Genomic DNA, 25,620 nt, shown 5'->3' with positions numbered 1-25,620 from the left:
TTGCTCCCAAGGGCATGCTTACACATGCTCTTAAAAAAGCAAGCTTCATCTGCAATTAAAATTAACATGGTGCTAACTTTCCCTGCTTAATTACTCAGTACAACTGCTTTTGTTTCCACGAAAATATGTAAAAATTAGAGAGCTTCACCTGCTGCATCTTCACGTGAGAAGATGGAGTGGAACAGTTTGGTGGTGTGTCCAGACAGCTACTGTTATTCACAAGCGGTTGTGTGGCGTCAATGGTTTTAGGTCTCTGAGACGCCAGGTCTGGTTCAGGGAAAAGTTCAGCGACGTCAACCTGGAAACGGAATATGATGGCATAAGCAACACCGGGACAATGTGAGAACTCCGTATATTTCAGAGGTCAAAATATTTTTCGACATCAAATGTGGTGTGGTGCTGGAAATATGTAAAATATCAAAAGAATATGCATATTTCTTCAGCTTCCTTATTGAAAAAGTGGAGCAGGGACTGGGTCACTACGATTTGCCTACAATACTTTCTCAATTTCGGAGATCAACCCTTTCCCTCAAATCAGCACCCTGTAAAGTCACCATCAATATCTCATTTTCTTCATTTATTACACTGTATTATTAGCCACACATTATTTACAAAGTAAAACAACATGCCATGATAGTTCCTTAGAAACTCAGCAACGTGGACAGGTTCACTCGTTCCCTGGGTAGCCAAACAAAGTGCATAATTTAAGTGCTTACATATTAATGGTCGTGTCCAGCTACTTGCAATTTCACATCATTTTATTGCTCCCAAGGGCATGCTTACACATGCTCTTAAAAAAGCAAGCTTCATCTGCAATTAAAATTAACATGGTGCTAACTTTCCCTGCTTAATTATTCAGTACAACTGCTTTTCTTTCCATGAAAAAATGTAAAAATTAAAGAGCTTCACCTGCTGCATCTTCCCGTGAAAAGAAAATGGAGTCGAACAGTTTGGTGGTGGTTCCAGACAGCTACTGTTATCCACAAGCGGTTGTGTGACGTCAATGGTTTTAGGTCTCCGAGGCGCCAGGTCTGGTTCAGGGAAAAGTTCAGCGACGCCAACCTGGAAACAGAATATGATGCCATAAGCAACACCGGGACGTGAGAACTCCGTATATTTCAGAGGCCAAAATATTTGTTCTTTCTCTGAAGTAGGTACTCTAATATCTGATATCATACATGACATGTGCTCCAATGCTGGAAATATGTAAAATATCAAAAGAATATGCATATTTCTTCAGCTTCCTTATTGAAAAAGTGGAGCGGGGACTGGGTCACTACGGTTTGCCTACAATACTTTCTCAATTTCGGAGATCAACCCTTTCCCTCAAATCAGCACCCTGTATAGTCACCATCAATATCTCATTTTCTTCATTTATTACACTGTATTATTAGCCGCACATTATATACAAAGTAAAACAACATGCCATGATAGTTCCTTAGGAACTCAGCAATGTGGAAAGGCCCACTTGTTCCCTGGGTAGCCAAACAAAGTGCATATTTTAACTGCTTACATATTAATGGTCGTGTCCAGCTACTTGCAATTTCACATCATTTTGTTGGTCCCAAGGGCATGCTTACACATGCTCTTAAAAAGCAAGCTTCATCTGCAATTAAAATTAACATGGTGCTAACTTTCCTTGCTTAATTATTCAGTACAACTGCTTTTGTTTCCATGAAAATATGTAAAAATTAAAGAACTTCACCTGCTGCATATTCTCGTGAGAAGAAAATGGAGTCGAACAGTTTGGTGGTGTGTCCAGACAGCTACTGTTATCCACAAGCAGTTGTGTGACGTCAATGGTTTTAGGTCTCCGAGACGCCAGGTCTGGTTCAGGGCAAAGTTCAGCGACGCCAACCTGGAAACAGAATATGATGGCATAAGCAACAACGGGACAACGTGAGAACTCCGTATATTTCAGAGGCCAAAATATTTGTTCTTTCTCTGAAGTAGGTACTCTAAAATCTGAAATCATACATGACCTGTGCTCCAATGCTGGAAATATGTAAAATATCAAAAGAATATGCATATTTCTTCAGCTTCCTTATTGAAAAAGTGGAGCGGGGACTGGGTCACTACGGTTTGCCTACAATACTTTCTCAATTTCGGAGATCAACCCTTTCCCTCAAATCAGCACCCTGTAAAGTCGCCATCAATATCTCATTTTCTTCAAGTAAAACAACATGCCATGATAGTTCCTCAGGAACTCAGCAACGTGGACAGGCCTACTCGTTCCCTGGGTAGCCAAACAAAGTGCATATTTTAACTGCTTACATATTAATGGTCGTGTCCAGCTACTTGCAATTTCACATTTTATTGCTCCCAAGGGCATGCTTACACATGCTCTTAAAAAAGAAAGTTTCATCAGCAATTAAAATTAACATGGTGCTAACTTTCCCTGCTTAATTTCAGTACAACTGCTTTTGTTTCTATGAAAAAATGTAAAAATTAAAGAACTTCACCTGCTGCATCTTCCCGTGAAAAGAAAATGGAGTCGAACAGTTTGGTGGTGGTTCCAGACAGCTACTGTTATCCACAAGCGGTTGTGTGACGTCCATGGTTTTAAGTCTCCGAGGCGCCGGGTCTGGTTCAGGGAAAAGTTCAGCGACGCCAACCTGGAAACAGAATATGATGCCATAAGCAACACCGGGACGTGAGAACTCCGTATATTTCAGAGGCCAAAATATTTGTTCTTTCTCTGAAGTAGGTACTCTAAAATCTGAAATCATACATGACATGTGCTCCAATGCTGGAAATATGTAAAATATGAAAAGAATATGCATATTTCTTCAGCTTCCTTATCGAAAAAGTGGAGCGGGGACTGGGTCACTACGGTTTGCCTACAATACTTTCTCAATTTTGGAGATCAACCCTTTCCCTCAAATCAGCACCCTGTAAAGCCACCATCAATATCTCATTTTCTTCATTTATTACACTGTATTATTAGCCGCACATTATATACAAAGTAAAACAACATGCCATGATAGTTCCTTAGAAACTCAGCAACATGGACAGGTTCACTCGTTCCCTGGATAGCCAAACAAAGTGCATATTTTAACTGCTTACATATTAATGGTCGTGTCCAGCTATTTGAAATTTCACATCATTCTATTGCTCCCAAGGGCATGCTTACACATGCTCTTAAAAAAGCAAGCTTCATCTGCAATTAAAATTAACATGGTGCTAACTTTCCCTGCTTAATTATTCAGTACAACTGCTTTTGTTTCCATGAAAATATGTAAAAATTAAAGAGCTTCACCTGCTGCATCTTCTCGTGAGAAGAAAATGGAGTCGAACAGTTTGGTGGTGTGTCCAGACAGCTACTGTTATCCACAAGCGGTTGTGTGACGTCAATGGTTTTAGGTCTCCGAGACGCCAGGTCTGGTTCAGGGCAAAGTTCAGCGACGCCAACCTGGAAACAGAATATGATGGCATAAGCAACATCGGGACAACGTGAGAACTCCGTATATTTCAGAGGCCAAAATAATTGTTCTTTCTCTGAAGTAGGTACTGTAAAATCTGAAATCATACATGACATGTGCTCGAATGCTGGAAATATGTAAAATATCAAAAGAATATGCATATTTCTTCAGCTTCCTTATTGAAAAAGTGGAGCGGGGACTGGGTCACTACGGCTTGCCTACAATACTTTCTCAATTTTGGAGATCAACCCTTTCCCTCAAATCAGCACCCTGTAAACTCTCCATCAATATCTCATTTCCTTCATTTATTACACTGTATTATTAGCCACACATTATTAACAAAGTAAAACAACATGCCATGATAGTTCCTTAGGAACTCAGCAACGTTGACAGGCCCACTTGTTCCCTGGGTAGCCAAACAAAGTGCATATTTTAACTGCTTACATATTAATGGTCATGTCTAGCTACTTGCAATTTCACATCATTTTATTGCTCCCAAGGGCATGCTTACACATGCTCTTAAAAAAGCAAGCTTCATCTGCAATTAAAATTAACATGGTGCTAACTTTCCCTGCTTAATTATTCAGTACAACTGCTTTTGTTTCCATGAAAAAATGTAAAAATTAAAGAGCTTCACCTGCTGCATCTTCCCGTGAAAAGAAAATGGAGTCGAACAGTTTGGTGGTGGTTCCAGACAGCTACTGTTATCCACAAGCGGTTGTGTGACGTCCATGGTTTTAGGTCTCCGAGGCGCCGGGTCTGGTTCAGGGAAAAGTTCAGCGACGCCAACCTGGAAACAGAATATGATGCCATAAGCAACACCGGGACGTGAGAACTCCGTATATTTCAGAGGCCAAAATATTTGTTCTTTCTCTGAAGTAGGTACTCTAAAATCTGAAATCATACATGACATGTGCTCCAATGCTGGAAATATGTAAAATATGAAAAGAATATGCATATTTCTCCAGCTTCCTTATCGAAAAAGTGGAGCGGGGACTGGGTCACTACGGTTTGCCTACAATACTTTCTCAATTTCGGAGATCAACCCTTTCCCTAAAATCAGCACCCTGTAAAGCCACCATCAATATCTCATTTTCTTCATTTATTACACTGTATTATTAGCAGCACATTATATACAAAGTAAAACCTCATGCCATTATAGTTCCTTAGAAACTCAGCAACATGGACAGGTTCACTCGTTCCCTGGATAGCCAAACAAAGTGCATATTTTAACTGCTTACATATTAATGGTCGTGTCCAGCTACTTGAAATTTCACATCATTCTATTGCTCCCAAGGGCATGCTTACACATGCTCTTAAAAAAGCAAGCTTCATCTGCAATTAAAATTAACATGGTGCTAACTTTCCCTGCTTAATTATTCAGTACAACTGCTTTTGTTTCCATGAAAATATGTAAAAATTAAAGAGCTTCACCTGCTGCATCTTCTCGTGAGAAGAAAATGGAGTCAAACAGTTTGGTGGTGTGTCCAGACAGCTACTGTTATCCACAAGCGGTTGTGTGACGTCAATGGTTTTAGGTCTCCGAGACGCCAGGTCTGGTTCAGGGGAAAGTTCAGCGACGCCAACCTGGAAACAGAATATGATGGCATAAGCAACACCGGGACAACGTGAGAACTCCGTATATTTCAGAGGCCAAAATATTTGTTCTTTCTCTGAAGTAGGTACTGTAAAATCTGAAATCATACATGACATGTGCTCCAATGCTGGAAATATGTAAAATATCAAAAGAATATGCATATTTCTTCAGCTTCCTTATTGAAAAAGTGGAGCGGGGACTGGGTCACTACGGTTTGCCTACAATACTTTCTCAATTTCGGAGATCAACCCTTTCCCTCAAATCAGCACCCTGTAAACTCTCCATCAATATCTCATTTCCTTCATTTATTACACTGTATTATTAGCCACACATTATTAACAAAGTAAAACAACATGCCATGATAGTTCCTTAGGAACTCAGCAACGTTGACAGGCCCACTTGTTCCCTGGGTAGCCAAACAAAGTGCATATTTTAACTGCTTACATATTAATGGTCATGTCTAGCTACTTGCAATTTCACATCATTTTATTGCTCCCAAGGGCATGCTTACACATGCTCTTAAAAAAGCAAGCTTCATCTGCAATTAAAATTAACATGGTGCTAACTATCCCTGCTTAATTATTCAGTACAACTGCTTTTGTTTCCATGAAAATATGTAAAAATTAAAGAGCTTCACCTGCTGCATCTTCTCGTGAGAAGAAAATGGAGTCGAACAGTTTGGTGGTGTGTCCAGACAGCTACTGTTATCCACAAGCGGTTGTGTGATGTCAATGGTTTTAGGTCTCTGAGACGCCAGGTCTGGTTCAGGGCAAAGTTCAGTGACGCCAACCTGAAAACAGAATATGATGGCATAAGCAACACCGGGACAATGTGAGAACTCCGTATATTTCAGAGGTCAAAATATTTTTTCTTTCTCTGAAGGAGGTAATCCAATATCTGAAATTAGACATCAAATGTGGTGTGGTGCTGGAAATATGTAAAATATCAAAAGAATATGCATATTTCTTCAGCTTCCTTATTGAAAAAGTGGAGCAGGGACTGGGTCACTACGATTTGCCTACAATACTTTCTCAATTTCGGAGATCAACCCTTTCCCTCAAATCAGCACCCTGTAAAGTCACCATCAATATCTCATTTTCTTCATTTATTACACTGTATTATTAGCCGCACATTATATACAAAGTAAAACAACATGCCATGATAGTTCCTTAGAAACTCAGCAACGTGGACAGGTTCACTCGTTCCCTGGGTAGCCAAACAAAGTGCATAATTTAACTGCTTACATATTAATGGTCGTGTCCAGCTACTTGCAATTTCACATCATTTTATTGCTCCCAAGGGCATGCTTACACATGCTCTTAAAAAAGCAAGCTTCATCTGCAATTAAAATTAACATGGTGCTAACTTTCCCTGCTTATTTATTCAGTACAACTGCTTTTGTTTCCATGAAAATATGTAAAAATTAAAGAGCTTCACCTGCTGCATCTCCTCGTGAGAAGAAAATGGAGTCGAACAGTTTGGTGGTGTGTCCAGACAGCTACTGTTATCCACAAGCGGTTGTGTGACGTCAATGGTTTTAGGTCTCCGAGACGCCAGGTCTGGTTCAGGGCAAAGTTCAGCGACGCCAACCTGGAAACAGAATATGATGGCATAAGCAACACCGGGACAACGTGAGAACTCCGTATATTTCAGAGGCCAAAATATTTGTTCTTTCTCTGAAGTAGGTACTGTAAAATATGAAATCATACATGACATGTGCTCCAATGCTGGAAATACGTAAAATATTAAAAGAATATGCATATTTCTTCAGCTTCCTTATTGAAAAAGTGGAGCGGGGACTGGGTCACTTCGGTTTGCCTACAATACTTTCTCAATTTCGGAGATCAACCCTTTCCCTCAAATCAGCACCCTGTAAACTCTCCATCAATATCTCATTTCCTTCATTTATTACACTGTATTATTAGCCGCACATTATTTACAAAGTAAAACAACATGCCACGATAGTTCCTTAGGAACTCAGCAACGTGGACAGGCCCACTCGTTCCCTGGGTAGCCAAACAAAGTGCATATTTTAACTGCTTACATATTAATGGTCATGTCTAGCTACTTGCAATTTCACATCATTTTATTGCTCCCAAGGGCATGCTTACACATGCTCTTAAAAAAGCAAGCTTCATCTGCAATTAAAATTAACATGGTGCTAACTATCCCTGCTTAATTATTCAGTACAACTGCTTTTGTTTCCATGAAGATATGTAAAAATTAAAGAGCTTCACCTGCTGCATCTTCTCGTGAGAAGAAAATGGAGTCGAACAGTTTGGTGGTGTGTCCAGACAGCTACTGTTATCCACAAGCGGTTGTGTGATGTCAATGGTTTTAGGTCTCTGAGACGCCAGGTCTGGTTCAGGGCAAAGTTCAGCGACGCCAACCTGAAAACAGAATATGATGGCATAAGCAACACTGGGACAATGTGAGAACTCCGTATATTTCAGAGGTCAAAATATTTTTTCTTTCTCTGAAGTAGGTAATCCAATATCTGAAATTAGAGATCAAATGTGGTGTGGTGCTGGAAATATGTAAAATATCAAAAGAATATGCATATTTCTTCAGCTTCCTTATTGAAAAAGTGGAGCAGGGACTGGGTCACTACGATTTGCCTACAATACTTTCTCAATTTCGGAGATCAACCCTTTCCCTCAAATCAGCACCCTGTAAAGTCACCATCAATATCTCATTTTCTTCATTTATTACACTGTATTATTAGCCACACATTATTTACAAAGTAAAACAACATGCCATGATAGTTCCTTAGAAACTCAGCAACGTGGACAGGTTCACTCGTTCCCTGGGTAGCCAAACAAAGTGCATAATTTAACTGCTTACATATTAATGGTCGTGTCCAGCTACTTGCAATTTCACATCATTTTATTGCTCCCAAGGGCATGCTTACACATGCTCTTAAAAAAGCAAGCTTCATCTGCAATTAAAATTAACATGGTGCTAACTTTCCCTGCTTAATTATTCAGTACAACTGCTTTTGTTTCCATGAAAAAATGTAAAAATTAAAGAGCTTCACCTGCTGCATCTTCCCGTGAAAAGAAAATGGAGTCGAACAGTTTGGTGGTGGTTCCAGACAGCTACTGTTATCCACAAGCGGTTGTGTGACGTCCATGGTTTTAGGTCTCCGAGGCGCCGGGTCTGGTTCAGGGAAAAGTTCAGCGACGCCAACCTGGAAACAGAATATGATGCCATAAGCAACACCGGGACGTGAGAACTCCGTATATTTCAGAGGCCAAAATATTTGTTCTTTCTCTGAAGTAGGTACTCTAAAATCTGAAATCATACATGACATGTGCTCCAATGCTGGAAATATGTAAAATATGAAAAGAATATGCATATTTCTCCAGCTTCCTTATCGAAAAAGTGGAGCGGGGACTGGGTCACTACGGTTTGCCTACAATACTTTCTCAATTTCGGAGATCAACCCTTTCCCTAAAATCAGCACCCTGTAAAGCCACCATCAATATCTCATTTTCTTCATTTATTACACTGTATTATTAGCAGCACATTATATACAAAGTAGAACCTCATGCCATTATAGTTCCTTAGAAACTCAGCAACATGGACAGGTTCACTCGTTCCCTGGATAGCCAAACAAAGTGCATATTTTAACTGCTTACATATTAATGGTCGTGTCCAGCTACTTGAAATTTCACATCATTCTATTGCTCCCAAGGGCATGCTTACACATGCTCTTAAAAAAGCAAGCTTCATCTGCAATTAAAATTAACATGGTGCTAACTTTCCCTGCATAATTATTCAGTACAACTGCTTTTGTTTCCATGAAAATATGTAAAAATTAAAGAGCTTCACCTGCTGCATCTTCTCGTGAGAAGAAAATGGAGTCAAACAGTTTGGTGGTGTGTCCAGACAGCTACTGTTATCCACAAGCGGTTGTGTGACGTCAATGGTTTTAGGTCTCCGAGACGCCAGGTCTGGTTCAGGGGAAAGTTCAGCGACGCCAACCTGGAAACAGAATATGATGGCATAAGCAACACCGGGACAACGTGAGAACTCCGTATATTTCAGAGGCCAAAATATTTGTTCTTTCTCTGAAGTAGGTACTGTAAAATCTGAAATCATACATGACATTTACCACAAACTTCTGTTGTGGTAAATAGGCCTCGTACTAACTACGGAACACAATCAATTGAGCATCAGATCATGTTGATGTGTAATTCTCATCCGTTTGTAATAGATGCAGCTAAAAATAGTTCCACGCACAGGGGTTTTAAACGCATCTGTTCGTCTTTCTTTTTGTCTAACGTTGTGTCCTAAAAAAATGCTTACTTCTGGTTCCATTTGATGTAACCCTGCTGGGGGGGGGGGGGGTCCTGTGGTGCGGTGGCCTCATAGATTGTTCATAGTAGGATGTCGTGCGGTCTGTGTGGCATATCGTGCGGTCTGTATGATATGCCATACAATTCGTATGATATGCCGTGCGGATGGGGTGGTGTGTCGTGCAGATTGTGCGGTGTTCTGTGGTGGATGGTCTGTGGGGTTGTTGCGTCGTAGGAATGCTGTATCGGTTCGAACAACCCTAATGTATTGCATTACTGTACCATTTTTGTATATGATTTAGTGTGTATTATTATTTTATTATCTGTATATATTTACAAGAACTGTTTATGATGCGTCTGTTTTGTAAGCGATGGCAAAGACAGCCTTTTGTTGTTGTACAATGCAATACCGCTCCTGCTGCTGTACCCAGGCGAGGACAAGACCCAGTCAGGAGGTTTAGCACCTCCTTTTGTCTTGCCTCGTGGGCAATACCTGTATGTTGCCCGAAGGAGAAATAAACATGTGCTCCAATGCTGGAAATATGTAAAATATCAAAAGAATATGCATATTTCTTCAGCTTCCTTATTGAAAAAGTGGAGCGGGGACTGGGTCACTACGGTTTGCCTACAATACTTTCTCAATTTCGGAGATCAACCCTTTCCCTCAAATCAGCACCCTGTAAACTCTCCATCAATATCTCATTTCCTTCATTTATTACACTGTATTATTAGCCACACATTATTAACAAAGTAAAACAACATGCCATGATAGTTCCTTAGGAACTCAGCAACGTTGACAGGCCCACTTGTTCCCTGGGTAGCCAAACAAAGTGCATATTTTAACTGCTTACATATTAATGGTCATGTCTAGCTACTTGCAATTTCACATCATTTTATTGCTCCCAAGGGCATGCTTACACATGCTCTTAAAAAAGCAAGCTTCATCTGCAATTAAAATTAACATGGTGCTAACTATCCCTGCTTAATTATTCAGTACAACTGCTTTTGTTTCCATGAAAATATGTAAAAATTAAAGAGCTTCACCTGCTGCATCTTCTCGTGAGAAGAAAATGGAGTCGAACAGTTTGGTGGTGTGTCCAGACAGCTACTGTTATCCACAAGCGGTTGTGTGATGTCAATGGTTTTAGGTCTCTGAGACGCCAGGTCTGGTTCAGGGCAAAGTTCAGCGACGCCAACCTGAAAACAGAATATGATGGCATAAGCAACACCGGGACAATGTGAGAACTCCGTATATTTCAGAGGTCAAAATATTTTTTCTTTCTCTGAAGGAGGTAATCCAATATCTGAAATTAGACATCAAATGTGGTGTGGTGCTGGAAATATGTAAAATATCAAAAGAATATGCATATTTCTTCAGCTTCCTTATTGAAAAAGTGGAGCAGGGACTGGGTCACTACGATTTGCCTACAATACTTTCTCAATTTCGGAGATCAACCCTTTCCCTCAAATCAGCACCCTGTAAAGTCACCATCAATATCTCATTTTCTTCATTTATTACACTGTATTATTAGCCACACATTATTTACAAAGTAAAACAACATGCCATGATAGTTCCTTAGAAACTCAGCAACGTGGACAGGTTCACTCGTTCCCTGGGTAGCCAAACAAAGTGCATAATTTAACTGCTTACATATTAATGGTCGTGTCCAGCTACTTGCAATTTCACATCATTTTATTGCTCCCAAGGGCATGCTTACACATGCTCTTAAAAAAGCAAGCTTCATCTGCAATTAAAATTAACATGGTGCTAACTTTCCCTGCTTATTTATTCAGTACAACTGCTTTTGTTTCCATGAAAATATGTAAAAATTAAAGAGCTTCACCTGCTGCATCTCCTCGTGAGAAGAAAATGGAGTCGAACAGTTTGGTGGTGTGTCCAGACAGCTACTGTTATCCACAAGCGGTTGTGTGACGTCAATGGTTTTAGGTCTCCGAGACGCCAGGTCTGGTTCAGGGCAAAGTTCAGCGACGCCAACCTGGAAACAAAATATGATGGCATAAGCAACACCGGGACAACGTGAGAACTCCGTATATTTCAGAGGCCAAAATATTTGTTCTTTCTCTGAAGTAGGTACTGTAAAATATGAAATCATACATGACATGTGCTCCAATGCTGGAAATACGTAAAATATTAAAAGAATATGCATATTTCTTCAGCTTCCTTATTGAAAAAGTGGAGCGGGGACTGGGTCACTTCGGTTTGCCTACAATACTTTCTCAATTTCGGAGATCAACCCTTTCCCTCAAATCAGCACCCTGTAAACTCTCCATCAATATCTCATTTCCTTCATTTATTACACTGTATTATTAGCCGCACATTATTTACAAAGTAAAACAACATGCCACGATAGTTCCTTAGGAACTCAGCAACGTGGACAGGCCCACTCGTTCCCTGGGTAGCCAAACAAAGTGCATATTTTAACTGCTTACATATTAATGGTCATGTCTAGCTACTTGCAATTTCACATCATTTTATTGCTCCCAAGGGCATGCTTACACATGCTCTTAAAAAAGCAAGCTTCATCTGCAATTAAAATTAACATGGTGCTAACTATCCCTGCTTAATTATTCAGTACAACTGCTTTTGTTTCCATGAAGATATGTAAAAATTAAAGAGCTTCACCTGCTGCATCTTCTCGTGAGAAGAAAATGGAGTCGAACAGTTTGGTGGTGTGTCCAGACAGCTACTGTTATCCACAAGCGGTTGTGTGATGTCAATGGTTTTAGGTCTCTGAGACGCCAGGTCTGGTTCAGGGCAAAGTTCAGCGACGCTAACCTGAAAACAGAATATGATGGCATAAGCAACACCGGGACAATGTGAGAACTCCGTATATTTCAGAAGTCAAAATATTTTTTCTTTCTCTGAAGTAGGTAATCCAATATCTGAAATTAGACATCAAATGTGGTGTGGTGCTGGAAATATGTAAAATATCAAAAGAATATGCATATTTCTTCAGCTTCCTTATTGAAAAAACTGGAGCGGGGGCTGAGTCAATACGGTTTGCCTACAAAACTTTCTCATTTCGGAGATCACCCCTTTCCCTCAAATCAGCGCCCTGGAAAGTCATCAATATCTCATTTTCTTCATTTATTAGACTGCATCTGTAATATGCAAGGCCATTTGTTACCTGTTCTTATTACACTGACAGCTTATAACTCCACATTTTTCTGGCTAGTATAGCCAGAAAAATGGCTCCTTTTACCAAAGAGAAAAAGGGAGAAAGACAACAGGTGTAGTACCTGCCCTACTGGATTCCTGCCTTATGTGCACGGGTGATGCGACACAGTATGTGACAATGCATGGACAGACATGGCTGCACCCAAAATGGCCCCCTCCCCATCCACCCTTCAACAACTAAATAAATTATTGAGTGTATTTCTTTTGCTCAAATTCAAGTACAAATCAGGTTCAAGAAAATGTTCTATCATTACAGGGTTCATTTTATTATTTTTTTCAACGAATCTAAGTGACTACTAGTGCTTATCTATGTGCAGGATGTAAAATGCTTTATAATTTCCATAGACAATCGACCAATGGCCACCTGTATTTAGTAACTCTAACAAATAAACTCCTTTTTTTTTTTTTTCCTTCTACTATTGCAATTATTTTTTTGTGCACCTTTCAGCCCTCAGTGTGGTGATTTCAAGTAGGTTCTAGACCTGCCTGATTTCTTTTGTACACAGTAAAAGCCAATGCTGCCTGCAGCGGCAAGGGTTTTTATTCCTGCCACAGGGGACGCGTGGTGGCGCGGTAAGATGACCTGCTAGCAGCAGACACATAATGCTTTTGTGACTGCCTCTGCAACAGAAAGCAAACCTCATGATGTGCTGTTTTACCATTTTACCATTCAACCATTTAACCAGTGATGTGTATAAGATTGCAGTTGATGGAGCAAATAACAAGCGAAAATACACTGCTACTGTGTTCTGTTTTGCATGCCAAGTCAGTGAGACAAGAAGCCCGGCACTTCATTCCATGAAATTCCTGCCGACTTCGGAGCTATGGGGAAGATGACACCAGGTAATCTTAAGAAAAAAAAAAAACTGGCAGCCAAACTTAGCATTCAATTATTCTGCACTCTGCAGCTTGCATTTCTGACTTCCAGGAAGGCACCGAGTTTCCAATGTTGAAGAAGGGCACCATGGCAGGCATTTTCAATCAATACTCATTGTGTCTAAGTTTGGCATCCCATATAACTCGTGGCGACAGCAACATAAGGAAGAGGTAATGCGACGGCTTTCTCAAGGGAGCCATCCATAGTTCTCAGCCTGGGCCATCAGGCGTGAAGAGCTTTGCACAGACACTTGTAACTAAAGTAAGTAAGGCAGCCGACACAGAATATCCACTTTCCAGTCATCAGACGTCTGTTTTACACTTGGCCCCGCTTGGGTGGCGCAGTGGTTAGAGCGTTCGACTACTGTGCCCGAGGATGCAGGATTGAATCTCAGCCTCGGCGGCCGCTTTTCGGTCAAGACGAAAAGCTAGGCGTCCGTTGTGCTGTATGATGTAAGTGCACCTTAAAGAACCCAAGGTGGTCGAAATTTCCGGAGCCCTCCACTACAGCATGCCTAATAGCCTGAGTCACCTTTGGAACGTTAAACCCCATAAACTAAACCAAACCTGATTTACACTCATCCAACACCCAAGCAGCCAAACAAAGACCATTAGCGGCTTTACTTAATAAAAAAAAAGTGATGCGATAAGGGATGTGTCTAAAAAGCATAAAATTTTCTGAAAAAGACACAATCGATTAAGTGTGCTGTTGATGCGCACAAAGAAAAAGAGCTTCATTGCCTCAAGGAACACTGCCACATAAAAATGCTCCAATAAATCACAGCAGACTTCGAAAACATTGCTAAGAAACCATGCACCTGGCATAAGAGACAACAATAAAGTTGCAAATGCGATATCTACAACAGGGCATACAGAAGGGAGAATTGATTTCTACAGCCTTCATCAGACCGCTGCATGCCACTTTCCTTTTGTAAGTGCACACGTGTCTGTGCCTTCAAGCGCACTTTTGATATTCACAAGCTGCCCGCTCCATTTGGTTTCCCTCTTGTCCCACATGTCACTTCATCACTCAGTCTTTATTTATTATTATCTTTTTTCGTAACCGTGTTTGCTCAGCCTGGAAGAAACTGGGCCAGCACATGCTCTGTTATTCCTATCGTCAGTGATCGCATGTGCGTCTGACAAAAATCTCACATGACGTTTTTCTGTATTTTTCTCACAGATGGAGCAGAGAACAGAGCCAGGACTTTGTTTGAGATTTATCAACATTATTTAAGAGTGTCCAGTTCACTGTCCAGCAAAAGGCTGTCATACAATTATCCGAGATACCACAAGCTGCCCTCCAAGATCTGCTCCACTCGACTGAAACATCTCTCATAACTCCCTTCTGCGAGGTTTTGCCATTAGATGTGTGCTTCAAGGACTTCGAACAGCATTAAGTATGTGGGATGTGCCCTCTGTGGGCCAAACACTCTCCAGGCAACCTACTGCCATGTCTCTGGCTTCCATCTATTGCATGCCACACAGCTATACAGACATTCATAAAGTTGAGCTCAGAAGTAAAAATAGAACAGCCCTGGCCACACTACCCTAAGCACACACACAATGAGAGGGTGAAGGTTTTTGACTTCAATGTGTAAAGACAACAGTGCAAATACTGGTGTTTGTTGCCACAAGAAAAAAGCTATGTTCAATAAGTTGGTGTTGCTGCAGGCCACATCGACAATGGTAATATGCATTTACCACACATGAGATAGCACCTAAAGGGCTGGGAAAATCGTTCAAAGAGTAAACGCACTCACCACTCTGAAAAAGCACCAATTTGAAGTAACTCAAACTACTTAGCAAATATCGTTGTAAGCAGGAGTTGTCAAAAGAAATGTCATGGTTTTCAATTGGTCAAAATGGTCGTGACTACACCTGTGAACAGGCTCGGACCAGCCCGAAAGCCCTGTCCCTCGGACTCGGGCCGGGCCCGAGCCGAGGTATATTTGTCTCGGGCCGAGCCAGACACGACGATCACGAACACATGAAAGTTTTGCGAAAGTGCGAATACGGGCATACTGCGATAAGCGTCTAGAATGCACCGCATTTTCCCGTGTTCCCTACGTGAGAGCTTCCGAGTTCTTTCCCAGTGTCGACCTGCCTTTCCTCCCCACCTCCTCGACGCGAACGGATATTTGGTAGCCGTCAGTGACCGAGCAGAGGGGCTGCTTGTGGGCTGCTTGTGGGCTAATTAGTTTCAAGTTTCGCATCTCCGCTTTGGTAACATCGGCGCTGATGTTTAGGTATCTGTTTCAAGATTTGCGCCATGCTGTCGCCTATCAAACGTCTCTGCTATGGTCACGTCTACCTTGACACGACCTTGTTTAAAGCGGGACACAGCTAAAAGCGTCTGCGGTGTAAGAGTTTCCTCTTGTTGCGAAAAGTTCATGTGAAAGGCTCACTGTGAGCCAGGCGAGTTCACCGAGTAATTGACCACAAAATCAACCCTTTGTTTAAGTTCAGAGCTAGCGCACTTTTGGAGAAGTAAACAAGCTGCTTACCGAAAACCTGCTTTCCTATCAAAGAATGTGTTAGTCATTCCAGCCAGAAGTTGCAGCACTGAAAGAAACTTCAGTACTACCGTCGAGTTCATTATTCAAGAGCGCCGCAAATACCTCAATTCAATGCATAACATGTTGTTTATGCATAATAAGTTAATTATACTTACGTGCTGAGCATATTCAGCAAATTTGCCATTTCAAATGTGAGAACTCAACATTCCAAGACCTTGGATAAAACTTACCCTGAAATAACTTATTTTATTTTTCATAGCTTGAACTGCAATTATAGCATGACGAGTCGGGCCGGGCCCGGGCCTTAAATCTGAGCGGCGGGCCGGGCTTTAAGAGTCGGGCCAGGCTCGGGCTCAAAATTTCGGCCCGTGCACACCTTTAGTCGTGACATCACAGCGTGCGAATTTCAAACAGGGCCAATTGTAATTTGGTACCCATGCAACCAATTAAAGGGATGGCATAGTGATGCTCCAAGTAAGTGGAACTGAGTGTAATAAATTATATAATTTCCTAAATAAGGATGTAGTCAAGCGAGGGTGTACTTACAATTGAGAGAAGTGATAGTCAATTACATTTATTAGCATAGTAGTGCTAATTAGGCAATTAGCACAAGTTTGTGCCTGAACTAAGGTTTACTGATAAGTATGCCTTGTACTGGTAACTGACTGAAGTACAATACACTAATTAGCTAATTAGTGTGTTTGTGCTAATTAGGCAATTGGTTATAGGCAATTAGTGAAAGTTTATGCTTACAGTTTGGGTTGCCGGTAATTATGTCTTACTGTCGAATGGCACCCGTCTCTATAATTACGGCTTCCACCTTGAAACACTTCAGTGAGCCAAAGTGCCCCCAGAATTTTTTTCACAAAATAAATTTTCTGAAGTAATTTTATAAAACTATTGACAAAACTAAGTTTATTTTTTATCTATGACTGTGCAGGGTTAAATAGACGATTTTCACAATCTAGAGGGGATGCACCAAATAATCCAGTATGGTAACACTACAGGAACTCCTCCAGGCAGCCGAGGTTAGAATCGCAACTGTTTTAAAATTTTACAATAAGCTCATGCTTGTTTGTTGAAGGTGGCCACCTCATGTGAGCCAGGCTTTCATTTCTATAGGTTGCAAAATCTGGCGTGATAGCTGTCAAAGTATACTATGGCAAGAATTTAAGACCAATGGCATTGATGATGAATACTTGTATACAAAGGGTGAATGACAAAACTAGAATGACCTTAACATAAAGGTTTGAACAAAAATTCGTTGGAGGCACTTAGATGTCTCTTAAAGGAGTATAGACACCAATTTTTTAAGCATCGGAAGGAATATGATTGATTTCCGTGTTATACAAAGATGCTCCCCAAGCAATCCCAACCTCGCAAGTTGCCGCGAAGATATTTTAATTTGATTTTAAAAACAAGCCAGGCAAGTACTTCGTTTTTCAAAACCCATTGACAGCGACATCTCTGTGACAAAACCGTGTACAGAGGTAAACAACATGACGTCATCAAACAACTGTGACGTGGAGTCGGCAAAGCAAAGAGCAGTGATGACACATGGCCAGACTCGAACAGCGGTGGCGCTGCCACCGGTTCCGGCTGTGTTCTGAGAAAGATACGCTTCTGCTTGCTTTACTCGATGGCTTCTTCGTTGGTGCGTGTTGCAATTACTTCACCGGTGTACATATGGAGACTGCCTGCTATACTCGGGCCCCAACAGCATATATGCCTGCACAAGTGCAGGGCTTTCGGCAACGGTGTCTCTCGATGATGCGCTGGGAACTAACTGCGCAGCTCCCCGCCTACCCTAGACGTCGCTAGCCCTAGGTGGTTTCACATCGAAGCGCCAGCGAACGGCGCTTCGGAAAGGGCTAACGCTGTTATAAACGTCGGACTTTAGTGCCGCTTTACTAGCAAGCCCATCTCGTAAAATATTTTCTTGCTTTGCACAACGCTTTCAGCAGCGGAGCTAGCAGACGTCAGGTGCATCACACTGGACAGCAGCTGTAGGAAAGAAAAAGTTCGCTTGTATCGCTGTAATTACTTCTACCAAGACCTCAGTATTGGCCGAACAATACTTGCAATTTAATCATGATTGATAGTCCTTTGTACAAATAGTTATGTAAGCGAATGAAGAGCGATCTGCGATAGCTAGATTACTGATAGCGGAGGCTATGAATGAGGCCGCTATGACTTGGGAGCCGATCGCGGCGGCCACGTTTTATGCACCAAGGGCGCCACATGCTTGGACGGCGGCACACAGGCCTGCCGCGTTGGGACCAATCAGCGCGTGAGTAAGCGTGAGCACGGGAGCTATCGGGAGAGGTTACGGGTTATGGTGGCTGATCGCGCCATTCTATAATTCTATGCCAAAACATTTTTTTTAGAACGCCAGCTTGACTTGGCCACCTTGGCCAACCAGAATGAGAAAGCAGCATCTTTACGGTAATCAGTTCCTTTGTTCAACATGTCCTACCAGTTGACATTTCCTGCGCGTCAACCCACCAAGCTTTCGTGGCTGCTGCTAATTCCTGCTTCGTCGCTTGATTCGCAGGCGAGCAGGTCGGAATCAAGACGCTCGACAATGTCAGTAACATTCGAACTATTGACCGCAAATCTAATCATATAGGTCGATACCTCTGTGTCGCTAAAAATAACATGCCAATACCCAAGACATCAAAAGAGAAGACACTTTTTACCATTAATAAAAAATTAAAAATTCCCCAATCTAGCATTACTTATTCAAAATGCCACTTACGTTTGGGTTCTCCAGTTGAACATCAGAATTCTTATCTACGATAGCATCTGATGTCACAATATCAGCTTGCCTTTAAGAGAGAAACGGAGAGAAAAAAAAAAAAAAGATGAAAGAAACTTTGAATAATCTGCAGCAGAAAGGAAAGTTGAGCTAGTTGTTGCACGATTACTGTGCAAAAACAGTAGCACTTCAACCAAGAACATCAGGATACACCAATTCACATTCATGTCCACATGAAGGGGTGATCATGCTTTACCATATGTGCTTTTAGTTGTGAGAATGTATATCATTTGTTCATTTTCAACTAAAGTTTAGCTGATTATAGTCAGCACCAGTTTTGTCTAATTACTCCATCCTATGTTACCTGCACTGCTTTTGCTAAAGCTTAAAAAAATGGTAAATATTTTTTTATGGCAAAATAGTTATGCATACAGGAAATCATTAGTACCAGTACTTAAACAGATAATGTCACCAGAAAAAGAAACGAATCATGGTGCACTATGGTAGCAGATTCATGTGTTGCAGTAAGGGTGAATTCAGTACACAGGGTACCTGTGCTATGCCCATACCTGCCAACCTGGCAAGTACAAAAATGAGGACGACATTTCGGCTAGCAGATGGAGAAGGCCGGCCACATTCAATGTTTTAAATTAAATTTCATACTGGGGGGGGCAAACATTTAGGGAATGTACAATGAGATCCTTTTGCAGGGACCTTGCAGTAGCACACTTTACTACCTTCAAAAATTTGTTGGAGCAGTTCTGCACAAATTCTCAAAGACTAATGGCTCTTCATCAGTATCGGATGTTGGAGGGTTGTGTTCCATGTTAATGAGCAGAATTCAGTCCTAGCTTCAGTTCAGTTTCAAATCACCTTTTGTAATCCATAGATTTCTGGTAGCGTTGTGATCGCGCACTCTTAAAATCGGGTCAAAACAGGAGATGTTTCTGGGGACATGCGGAGACCCCATTCCACTATATTGTCTATCCAAGTTGACTGTACCACCATAGGCATGCAAAATGTTGCGTAAAATGTAAAATGTTCACCTTATCTCGATGTCACAGAGTACAATAATTCAGGAGTGTAAGATCACAAAATATTTTGTCAATTTCTCTTGGGCTCAGATAGCGCCATCACTTCAAGCCAATGTCGTCAAGTACATAAGATTTCTAACTTTACACTGTACACAGATGACCTATAGCTAACCAAAGCATACACAGAAGCAGATTCAATAGCAAACACTGAATGCAGCTGGCCAAAGCTATTTTCGCTTTATCTTGACTCGGCTCTGATCAGCTGCTTAGCCGACGATGTTAGTATGGCCATTAATAGCAATTCCGGCGATTACAATGCAGCTGCAGATTTCGTGGTGCAAGTTCCACAAAAACCATTCTTGCAAGAGCGAAGGGATCATACAATCAGAAAGTTCAGTCAAAAATCAGGAGTCTCCCGGGCGAATCAGGAGGCACATATGAATTAAGAATTTATCACTGCCATGCACTTGAACAAAACAAATTTCCTGCTATTAGAATATACAGTAGGACCTCGCTGATATGTTCCCAGTTAAAAATAATGGGCAGCAAAAATTGCACTATTTTGCTCCTGTTTAATACCTTCTTGGAAAACACTATTTCCTGACAATTGCATTCAAAAGTTTGTCAAACTGTGGTCATACAATACATTTAGCGATCAACCTCACATATGCTAACATATGAACTACATGCTGAGCTGAAGAGTAGTAGCGCTCACCTACTGTGGTGGTTTCTCTGCAGTGACTAGGTGCACAGGGACGAAGCATTGAAGAACAACAATTTGCTAACATATGAAAGGACCGTTCCCATGGAGACTAGATGGGAAGACAACAAACGCAGCCACGGCTTCGCAGTGCCTAGGAGCATGGGGGCGCATCATCTGTGAACAACTATGCATTTACATAAGACTGTCCTCATTTGGGGAATGCAGAATGACAATCAAAACTGTGGCAACAGTCAGCCATTGTGATGGCTTCTCCACAGTGCAGTGTTGTTAGTAGGCAAGTCATCCAGAAACAATGTGGAAATGATTTTGGTTTGCCACTGCCGTCACCAGACTGAATGTGTGACGAAATCTTTTCCGCCATAAAGGCCGAACAAATCCGGACTTAACTGTCCGAGAACTAAAAAAAAAGATGCTATTGATACTTTATGCTAAGAAATCCTACTCGATGTTTTTATGAAGTGACAGTTCTTCCGTGACAGTCATATTGGGAACAAGGGCCCTGTATGAGACCTGAAACGTCATTTTCATCTTTTTGACTTGGTCAGTGACTCAATGTTCATATGTTAATATTGAAGTGAAGTGTCAATAAATAAATGCCACTGTACCTCATTCAGCAGCTAAATTTTTCAAAATAAGGCAAATCAGATCACGCACTTACTCAGATAGTACTTTTTTTTCCTTGCAAAATTTTCAATGCATCAACGAGGTTTTACTGTACACATAGTATTGCCTGCACTTTCAGCTTCAAAGAGAATAAGGTGACCTTGAGGATGAATGCCTGCATCTACACCATGGCTCACATGTCATTTTTGAGCTATGTTATAAATGCACAATGCCCAAAAACGTTCACTTAGCGGCAAGCATCAAAAGTATATAGCACAGGTCCATTGGATATATAGCTGTGCCCTCCCTGCCTTACAAGCATCCACTATTGGGGCACGTTCCAATGCACACTGTCCACTGATTACATCTCGTGTTTAATTTTTTGGGAGCTGTACCTAATCAAAGCTAAAGTTAATGTTATTACGGGAGGGGCACTGCGGTCGCCGCACGATACGGACGCGTCCATATCGAGCTCCGCTTCTTCACCCCATATCCACCGGATCTCTTCAATTCACGCTTCCACAAGCATCACCATCGCCTGGCGCAAGTTACAGGAATCACCCCAGCGCAAAACCATTAAGATTCGGACCAAATTTCACCCCCAAATTGCATTTATTCCGAGACATCGAGAACTCCGAGTGAGATGCCAAAAAACCACCACCGCAGCGTCACTGGGCCGCAGGCGCACAGCTCCTCGGCTGCGAGCATCGGTCCCAGCACCTCCTCGCCATGCTGCTCAGTTTCATCTGCCGTCTCGCACCACGCCCGCTGAGGGAAATAGACCAGACGCCTAGCGGTGCCCTTTGACCCCACTGAAGCTCAAGCCATGACAGCAGAGAATTCCGCTTTGCCCGCCCTCTGCCCCGCTGTGGAATGGAAGACCGTTCCGCCACGTCACCCTCCCCGGAAGGAAATGGCTACAGCTATCATAAGACCCAAAAGAGGCTTCTCCGTTCGTACTATCCCGGGCCACCTTCTTCACATGCTCATAGCCCCGGCCGCAGCACTCACACTGAAGGAAGTCCACCACCAAACTATTTTCAAATTACAACCAACGCAGAACCTAATAGCGGCAGATGTGTCTACCTGTTCTGCCAAAAGCAAGCTGTTAAAGTTTAATAAAATTAAGCTACCGGATAACAGCGCTGTCCCCGTCAACACCTATGCTGCCTCTGGATATATACCTGCCACGGCGTAATCCACAGGATCAGCGAAGCCACCCGGCCTCAACTGCAAGCAATGTTGCAAGTGGACGGGCATATCATTTTTGATGCCCACCAGATGGGCCGCATGAACAGAGTAAAGATCACCTTTCAGGATAAAGCAGGACAGTTCACTGTCCAGCAAAAGGCTGTCATACAATTATCCGAGATACCACAAGCTGCCCTCCAAGATCTGCTCCACTCGACTGAAACATCTCTCATAACTCCCTTCTGCGAGGTTTTGCCATTAGATGTGTGCTTCAAGGACTTCGAACAGCATTAAGTACGTGGGATGTGCCCTCTGTGGGCCAAACACTCTCCAGGCAACCTACTGCCATGTCTCTGGCTTCCATCTATTGCATGCCACACAGCTATACAGACATTCATAAAGTTGAGCTCAGAAGTAAAAATAGAACAGCCCTGGCCACACTACCCTAAGCACACACACAATGAGAGGGTGAAGGTTTTTGACTTCAATGTGTAAAGACAACAGTGCAAATACTGGTGTTTGTTGCCACAAGAAAAAAGCTATGTTCAATAAGTTGGTGTTGCTGCAGGCCACATCGACAATGGTAATATGCATTTACCACACATGAGATAGCACCTAAAGGGCTGGGAAAATCGTTCAAAGAGTAAACGCACTCACCACTCTGTTCAAAGCACCAATTTGAAGTAACTCAAACTACTTAGCAAATATTGTTGTAAGCAGGAGTTGTCAAAAGAAATGTCATGGTTTTCAATTGGTCAAAATGGTCGTGACTACACCTGTGAACAGGCTCGGACCAGCCCGAAAGCCCTGTCCCTCGGACTCGGGCCGGGCCCGAGCCGAGGTATATTTGTCTCCCACGCCATATACTGGTCAACAGATGCCCCTACCGATGCTACCCCTTTCAGACAGAGCCAGCTATGCACGCACTGTTACCAAATCGGGCACCGGCTGGACGTTTGCCCCAATATTAACCTAGCGTCTAATATTAACCAATCTGCGCCGTCTGCAGCCAGCCAGTGGGTGAAGGCCATAGCTAAAGCCTTTGCGAACCGCACTGCCACCACTGCGGAGACGACCACTCTCCCACAAACATCCGCTGCCCTCAAAGGAAAGCCGCCACTGAGGCAAGAATGAAAATTTACATACAACGCCATGGCGGCATTCAAGACCAAGACTCCTCTAAGCCCGCATCCGATGAACCAGATGGTCCTCCCAATTCACCGCACCTCTCACGCACCGCCATCCGCACTAGCAACCGTTTTGCTGCCTTGAGCGACAAATCCCGCAGCAACTCCACAAGCAACTCTTCTGGCCCTGCCTCCTGCACTTCTTCCTCATCACCTTGCTGCAGAAAGGGCCAGAAGTCGCCGTCGTCATCACCCTCATCCCGGCAACCACTCAAGCTGGCCCTTAAACCTGTGCAGTCTGCTGCTCCCAAACGCCGCGTGTCATATGCAGACCACAGCACGATCAATCAGGTGAGCAAGCCACTTAATCAGTCGCCGCCCCTCAAAAAGTTATCCAAGCCCCACTACCCCCCTACCTCCCCCACAGTCACTCCCCCCCCACTGCAAACATGGAGGTCGAGTCGACCCCTTCCACACTAGCCACTGTTCTCGCTGCCATCGAGCAGTACACCACTCGTGTCAGCACCGTCGAAACAAGGATGGAACAAACCATCCAAGAACTGAATGCTATGAAAGAGCAGCCGAACACACGCATGGAGCAGATTTACTCTGCTCTCGAACACATAACTACTGTGCAAACTCAGCTCCAAGCACAGCTAAATGTAATCATGGAGCGATTGCCAATTGAGTCTCCCCTCAGTCAACCTATAACACCCGCCACACACGCTACTACACCTCAGATCATGGCTTCCCCCTACATACAATGGAATTGCCAGGGGCTTCGCAAGAAGGCCGCTGCCTTTCACCTGTACTTACGATCCCTCAACGATCTGCCTGCAATAATTCTCGAGCAAGAAGCGCATGGCCGTTACAATATATTCGAGGATATATGTCATATATCCAACCAAGCATACGTACCAAACGGCAAGCACATTCCCTTGTCTACACAGTCACTTATGTTCTCAAAAGCCTGCCAACCGTTCAAATCGACACGAGTCCCTACAACACGTCAGACAGAATATGCATGCACTTTAACCCAGCTTCCTCATATACCTTAGCCAATTTTAACACTCAATACCTATTGGACACCATCTGCAAAGCCTTCTCTCAAATGGCTCACTCCTTTTCTTCAGCAGTATCCTCTATGTCCAGTCGTATGGGCTAGAGATTTCAACGCTCCCCAACCAGACTGGCTCTACACGCGTACCAATCACTCGGGCCGCATCCTACGCATGGTGACGCAAACTCTCGGTTTTAGCCTTTGTAACGACCTCACATCACCAACACATCAGGGCAACAGCATCCAGTGTGACATGGTTCCTGACCTCACATGGTTTCTGAAAACAACAGGCAGTGTATGGGAAACTACTGATCTCACCTTTGGCAGCGACCACGTTATTATCACTTACCAAACGTACAAAAAGCGTTCGCAGAGCTCACTTGACGGACTGGGCCGTTATCAGAACATGCCTTGAATCGATGTCCTCTCAATCAAAATTACTTCCAATTGCAAGAAAATGTCACACAGACCGCGCACGAAATAACCAAACATATTAAAATAACCGACATAGTCCCTGCCATCGACTCGCACCTGCTCCATCTTTGGGACCAACGCCACACGCTGCAAAAGAAGTGGAGGCAAAATAAGCAGAACTGTCTGCTCAAATCTAAGCTAGAAGCCATTAATGCAGACGCCCTGGGCTATGCATGCCAGCTGGAGACCAGCAACTGGCTCCAGTTCTGTGACTCGCTTGGCGGCCAGCTGCACACGGCCAGAGTGTGGCACATACTCAAAGCAATGATTGGGCAGGCACGTGTTCACACGCACATTCCGCAGTTACAGATATCTACCAAACTCTGATTCCACACTTTCATCCGAACTCAACATCAAGTTTTTTCTGCCCTATCCTGCAGCTCCTGCACCAGACCAACCTAAAAGTAATCCCACTGACCTTCCCATCAATGTGAATTTCAGCATGGCTGAACTCCGCACAGCTCTTTCTCAGTCTCGACAATGAACGACCCCTGGCCCCGATGGCATAACATATGGCCACCTTCGCAATCTCCCTGACACTGCACTAGAAGCCCTGCTCGGTCACATAAACCAAGTATGGCGTACAGAGATCCTCCCCGAGGAGTGGAAAACTTCTCATATAGTTCCCATTCCGAAGCCCGGCAAAAGAGCAACCCTAGACGCCCTTCGACCGATTTCTCTCATGTCATGTGTAGGCAAGCTTATGGAGAAGATAGTCCTCGCTCGTCTCACTTG

The 25,620-nt window shown here is 42.8% G+C and overlaps 1 protein-coding gene across 14 annotated transcripts in view; it reads right to left on the bottom strand.

The window, feature by feature from the left end:
• Window positions 1–25,620, bottom strand: part of LOC146205879 (uncharacterized) — a 71,707-nt gene that overhangs the window by 23,346 nt on the left and 22,741 nt on the right. For 4 of the 14 annotated variants that reach the window (XM_084590521.1, XM_084590522.1, XM_084590520.1 and 1 more), the window contains 16 exons: window positions 18,673–18,742; window positions 11,965–12,117; window positions 11,165–11,317; window positions 10,365–10,517; window positions 8,854–9,006; window positions 8,057–8,209; window positions 7,257–7,409; window positions 6,457–6,609; window positions 5,657–5,809; window positions 4,857–5,009; window positions 4,060–4,212; window positions 3,260–3,412; window positions 2,463–2,615; window positions 1,706–1,858; window positions 910–1,062; window positions 149–298 (listed from right to left, as the gene is read on the bottom strand). In XM_084590521.1, the coding sequence (XP_084446647.1) occupies window positions 149–298; window positions 910–1,062; window positions 1,706–1,858; window positions 2,463–2,615; window positions 3,260–3,412; window positions 4,060–4,212; window positions 4,857–5,009; window positions 5,657–5,809; window positions 6,457–6,609; window positions 7,257–7,409; window positions 8,057–8,209; window positions 8,854–9,006; window positions 10,365–10,517; window positions 11,165–11,317; window positions 11,965–12,117; window positions 18,673–18,742 (2,362 nt within the window). The remainder of the gene's footprint in view (window positions 1–148; window positions 299–909; window positions 1,063–1,705; window positions 1,859–2,462; window positions 2,616–3,259; window positions 3,413–4,059; window positions 4,213–4,856; window positions 5,010–5,656; window positions 5,810–6,456; window positions 6,610–7,256; window positions 7,410–8,056; window positions 8,210–8,853; window positions 9,007–10,364; window positions 10,518–11,164; window positions 11,318–11,964; window positions 12,118–18,672; window positions 18,743–25,620) is intronic. The other 10 variants (XM_084590526.1, XM_084590525.1, XM_084590524.1 and 7 more) reach the window with 10 other exon arrangements.

Source organism: Amblyomma maculatum, chromosome 1 (assembly GCF_055883805.1).
Source record: "Amblyomma maculatum isolate TAMU_Amacu chromosome 1, ASM5588380v1, whole genome shotgun sequence".
NCBI classification, from domain to species: Eukaryota; Metazoa; Arthropoda; class Arachnida; order Ixodida; family Ixodidae; genus Amblyomma; species Amblyomma maculatum.
Note: the sequence above shows the minus strand (reverse complement) of the source record. Positions and strands in the feature narration are given on the sequence as shown.